This window comes from Chamaea fasciata, unplaced genomic scaffold (genome assembly GCF_029207755.1).
Source record: "Chamaea fasciata isolate MVZ Bird 193981 ecotype frontalis unplaced genomic scaffold, bChaFas1.0.hap1 SCAF_1, whole genome shotgun sequence".
In the NCBI taxonomy this organism is placed as follows: domain Eukaryota; kingdom Metazoa; phylum Chordata; class Aves; order Passeriformes; family Sylviidae; genus Chamaea; species Chamaea fasciata.
Window position 1 is genome coordinate 32,192,602 of NW_027094086.1, and position 5,489 is coordinate 32,198,090.

The window sequence follows — 5,489 nt, forward strand, 5'->3', positions numbered from 1 at the left end:
TCTCTGAACTCACTAAGCTCACCAGCCCTGTTGTCTAGGGGCTGAGGATGAAAACAGGACAGCATTTTCCCAAGGACCAAATCTCATACAACACCAAAGTCTTACTGAAGGTCTTGGGTGCAGAGGAGCAACAGAGAGGGCAGGTGGGTACTCAGTGTCGGTTGCCCAAGGGGCAAAAGCTACAGGAAAACTTTAGAAATGCTTTAGAGGAATAACTGAGAATAGATCAATCTGTTGGGTGACACCATCCTCCTGCTTCTGAAGGACACAGCTTGTGTAGCCTCTGCCCCTCGGACTCTGAGCAAGAACTAAAAACATTCTAAGGGATTGCAGTTGCAGCTCTGGATGGCTAAATTCAGCTGCACCGTATCAGTGTAACTGGAAATGTGATCCACTTTGGAGTTTATCCACATCAGCTACTACCACATAACACATTATTACTCCTCTGTTTCAGCTTGGTGTAAACAGAGCAGAACAATATGAAACATCTAAAGAAACAACAGAAAATAACAGGAGAATAAAAAAAAATCTCTTAAATTGATTGTACAAACAAGTTTTATTGTTATAAGAAAAGAAAAAAATCCAAACAAACCAAAACTGAACAAAAAAACCGCAAAAACCAACCAAACTCACCACCTCACAGCAGGCTTCCCAAATTCAATTGCTGTATTATTTTAAATTGAATACTGATGAACTTCTGATTCTTGTACTTCAAAACTTCAAAACTTCTTGATTACTTTAGCTGAGCCTGAAGGACTCAACTTTATTGTGACTCAAGGCACAGCACCAAAATGCAGGACCAGTCTGACACCCAGTCAGGGTAATTCTGTGGATTAAACAGGATGCCTGATTCCCAGAGATTTTGTGCACATTGGCTGAGCAACTAATTATGGCTGTGCTACAAATGAGTAAGATTGTACATCATATAGCTTCCCAAACAGCACATGATGTACTCTGCCTCAGGAAATTTAGTGTGCATGTTACTTCACAGCTTGGATTCCAGTTGCTCACAGAAGTGACCTCCATGTTCTGGAATTATTTGAGAAGCCTGTTGCACTCAGAAAGCATCTTGTTTTACTATCATGGTGAAATTCAAGCACAGGAGCATATTATCCTCAGAATCATCAGAGAATCCTTGCACAACAACACTATAATTGCCCTAAAACAAGCAAGAAAAAAAAAAAGACAATTAGTGCACAGTACCACCTGCCCTTGTCTAAGTGGCTTCTTGGAATGGTTCGGGTGATTTCTGTTAGAACAGAAAAAGACAGATTCCCATCAGGGACTGTTCTCATGGGTATAGTCAGGTATATGAGTGCATGAAAATAAAAGTGTTCAACTTTCTTCTCATGGCCAGCATACTCAGGAACAGCATTTTCTAGTCCTGCAGAGTCCCATCAGGAAGTGTCAGGTCCACTGGCATGAGTTCCTCATCTATAGGAGAACAGCTGATGGCAGAGGATGCTCCTGTCCATCACTAGCTCCGGGGCTACAAGAGGTGTTGGACTGGATGGAGTCCAACAGTGTTGGAGGCCCATGAGCTAAGGGGGATGGTGGAGATTTTGGACCAGTAGGAGAACCTTAGTGACATTTTTAGGGGTTAATAAGGATAAAGGTCTTGGAAAAGAGCAGACAACTGATGAGGAAGTTGTCGGATGAGAATGGCTTGACCTAAGGACTGGCAGTGCCCCTGGTTTAACAGTGGACCACTGCTTTTACTTTTTGGATATTGTTATCCCTCTTCAAATCTTTGAAAATGGTTTCATGGAGTAAGAGAGCAGCATGTGAAGAGAATGTAAAATAAAGAACAAAATGGGCAGAAGGAATATGAACTGATTTATTTAAACAGGTAAAAGAAATGGGAATAATTTACCAAACAAAAAGGAATAATTAAGGGGATGATAACTTATTACTTGGTATTTTCTTTTATAAAATAAAGGAGGAATGATAGAGGAATAATAACCTTAGAACATCTAGCATTTCAGAGATGCTACTATTTTAGTGTCATCACTTCTATTAAAAGAAAGTTTTATGACATTTCCTCTTCTGTTTTTTACAGTTTGGGTGAACATCTCTCTTCACAAAAAAAAAAAATACCTGTTAGTATGTCATTTTTCTATTATTATTTCTTTATACAAAACGTTGAAAAGTACCTTTGGAAACTTTATTCTTGCGCCTTTAATGTCAAATGTTGATACAAGTGTTTCTGAAAAACAGAGATAATTATAATACAGAGAGTTATTTAACCATAAAGCCATCAATCACAGTGCCTAAACAACTTCAAAGCAATATGGCATATCTCTCAGCAGCAGTTGCCAATGTCATTTACTCTTTCACTGATAAAGCCCTCACCTGGTTCTTCTCTCAGAGCTCTGACTATTTGTTGAAACCACATTAGAAAATAGAAATTAAGCACAGTGCTCCTGCAACATCTCCTCCAGACAGGTCCTACTGTGATAACTCCAGCAATTTAACTTGTAATAGTAGTTCACTTGAATGGTAACTGAAGAGAGCTGATACTGATTTTTAAAGAAAGGAAAACAGACTGTATTTTGACCTCCTTACAGGTCTTTTTGGCCTTTAGTGTAACATCCTGCCTGAATTCTCTGAATCTGAGCCTATGTGGTGTTAATATTTGTTACCCCCTACCAAATAATTGACTCTTCTCTATTAAAAAAAAAAAAAAAAAAAAAAAAAAAAAGGCATTATACCTGGGTGTAGAAAATCTCTTAAAAAACCCATCCAGACACCCATCTAAATAAACTGTGTTCTGGATATTAGCACTGCTCACAGGGCTTCTCAAGTTTCCTGTTCAGTCCAGTCAAATGCAATCTTTCCATGTCATTTTAGAGATGTTAACATTCCGTGCCACAATGAGATGAAGGCTATTAGGAATCCTCATTTACAGAGATGGAAACTGCAGTGCAAGGATGTCACAATATAGAATTTGGACATTTTCTACTTCAGTGGGGTTCTGGCACGGGAGAACTGCCTGCTCTGAGGTCTGCTGCCTGCCAAGCAAGGTCTAGATTGTGGAGAAAAAAATCTGTTTGCATGGGTTGATTGCACCATGTATTTTCACACCAACCTCCTTTCAAGGTTCCACACACTGAGTACTCATCATCAGCCCCGCTGCAGAGGAGTTCTTTCCAGAGGAGTGCTTTGGCACCATCATACCAGACATTGAAGACAATCTTCAAAAAGTGGATGTCACTTCCTAATTAAAACATTGCAAGTAAGAAAATGGTAACCAGTGGGGAAGAAAAGCACATATGGAGACACGCCGTTTAGATAAAAACTAGATTTTGCCAAAATACTGTATCTTTGTAAGACTTCCCCAAAACTAAAAAGGTATATATCTTGAAAACTGCTACTTCCAGAAAAAAAGAAAAAGCTATTGTTGTTTTTAGCAACAACAACAAGTATTCTTAAAAATATTTGGGAGAATAATTTCAAAGTCTGTTTTTATTTCTTCAGTAAAGAAAACAGGGTTCACTCAGCTCCACAGATAACCTAAATGTGCTCAAATGAAGACCTCAATTTTAAGCAGGTGTTGCAAACAAACTATCATAAATGCATTCATAAAGATGTCTTCCTAGGGAAGCAAACCTAGTGCAGAAGGTGAAGCTTATGATACAGCCAAGTCCTAAACATTTCAGTAGCTGAGCTTGCTGGCTTAAAGCCGGGTTTAAAGATCACATTTAGGTTTGGACACAGAATCCAGTACCATTTCCAGCCTCTGGAACATGCATATTCTTTGTAGAAGTCCTGCCATAGTTGGATGGCTTGATGATACTCTCTCTCCTTTAAAAGACTGGGATCCTCTCCAGGCCAGAAGACCAAACTTCACAAACACCTAAACTGTCACAGATTTGCATGCACAGTAACAGTGTGCGCAGGGCTCTGGTAACTTCTCCAAGTAAAACCCAAACACATTTTCACAAATCCTCATTTCTGTCTATCGCTGTAGTTTATCCATTCCATTTTTAATCCCAGAAACCAATTTCCTAAATCACTTGGCATTTAGGATGAAGGGTCAGTTTTTCAGCTGTATTTCATTTTCAGCATTTCCAGAATATAATTGTCTAGTTAAGAGAGACTCACTTGGAATCCAGGTGAGAGCAGCCTTCCAAACAGATTTGTTCATCGTGCTGCAAGGTGTCAGATTAAACATGAAAGCATGAGCCGTAGAATCTACAGAAAAAAAAGCATTTCACATTGACAGTGTGAATAGGCTTCTCCATAAAAATAATAAAAATATACAGTTATACACACAAAACCCACATACATATTTTAAAATGTATTTAATGTAAGGTATGTGCTATAAAATTATTCAATATGTGTGATAAATATTAAATATGCATTTTAAATTATATTATTAATTATTTTTACATTTAGAGGGCAAAACCAGTATCATATTTCTTAAAGTAAAAAGAGAAGTCAAATTTTGGTTGATTGTATTTTGCACACAAAAAACAGAGACAAAAGTACCTTTATTTCTCTTTTGAAGATATACAAACTTTTTATTAGCACTAAACCAGCATGGTCTGCTACTGAAAATATCCCTACTTATGCTAATCATGCTGACAACAGCTAAAAAATTTTTAATGCACCAGCATATTTTCCAGGATAATGTAAATGAACCTTTGAGTAGATTTGCTCTGTGAGTGACCCATCTTGCATTTTTAAAATGCACAAAATATCAGCCCATGACACAGACATGGCAAGAAGGGACACATTAGGCTGTGTCAGAGCCTGATTGGTACCGCAGCCTGACATAATATCACATTCCCTCTTTTTTTCCACATACTTCAGGCTTTTCATTGTAACATACTGGTTAACTCAATAGGCATAATTTTTACAAGAAGTTTAAATCCATTATCTTCTAATATTTCCTCAATGAAAACATGCCTACTTTACTTGACAACAAAATTGTCTCTCTCCTAGCTGCTGGAACCAGCATTGTGGTAAGATCTATGTCTATGAAGCAAAATTCTTATAACAGTGTGATTAATAACAGAAATATACTTCTTTCTGTTTTTCTGTATTCCTCAAAGAAACAAATTTGAAAGAAAATTCACAATCCCTCAGACTACAGTAATGATCCTGCAAATGTAACAAAAGGATTACCTATTTTTTACTTACCACAAAAAGTATATGACATTTCAAGATCTGATGATGTACAAATGAATTCACTGACTCCAGGGGTGAATAAAATGAAAAATAAAAATCCAAACATAGTTACTTTTTTTTCTCAGTATTCGACGGTATAAAACTTCGCTTGGGAGAAAGAGGAAGAAAATTCAGCACAGTCATCATCCGTCACATGTCTTCGGGGAAAGTTCTGTTATTTATCAAATTCTCTGCAATCTTTGTTAATCCTACTGCAGCTATCAGTTATCATCACACTAAATTTTGTTTAGAAAAAGAATTCCTGCTTTTGTTGTTACATTTTCCCCAGAAAATGCAGCAGCTCAAACCAAGAGTGA

The 5,489-nt window shown here is 37.5% G+C and overlaps 1 protein-coding gene across 1 annotated transcript; it reads right to left on the minus strand.

Annotated features, from left to right (window-relative positions):
• Positions 1 to 499: 499 nt before the first annotated feature.
• LY96 (lymphocyte antigen 96) lies at positions 500 to 5,489 on the minus strand. The gene is given in 6 exon segments (XM_066204976.1): positions 500 to 1,159; positions 2,154 to 2,206; positions 3,089 to 3,217; positions 4,105 to 4,194; positions 5,146 to 5,256; positions 5,259 to 5,489. Coding segments are annotated over 6 exon segments (546 nt in total). The 5' UTR covers positions 5,320 to 5,489; the 3' UTR covers positions 500 to 1,057.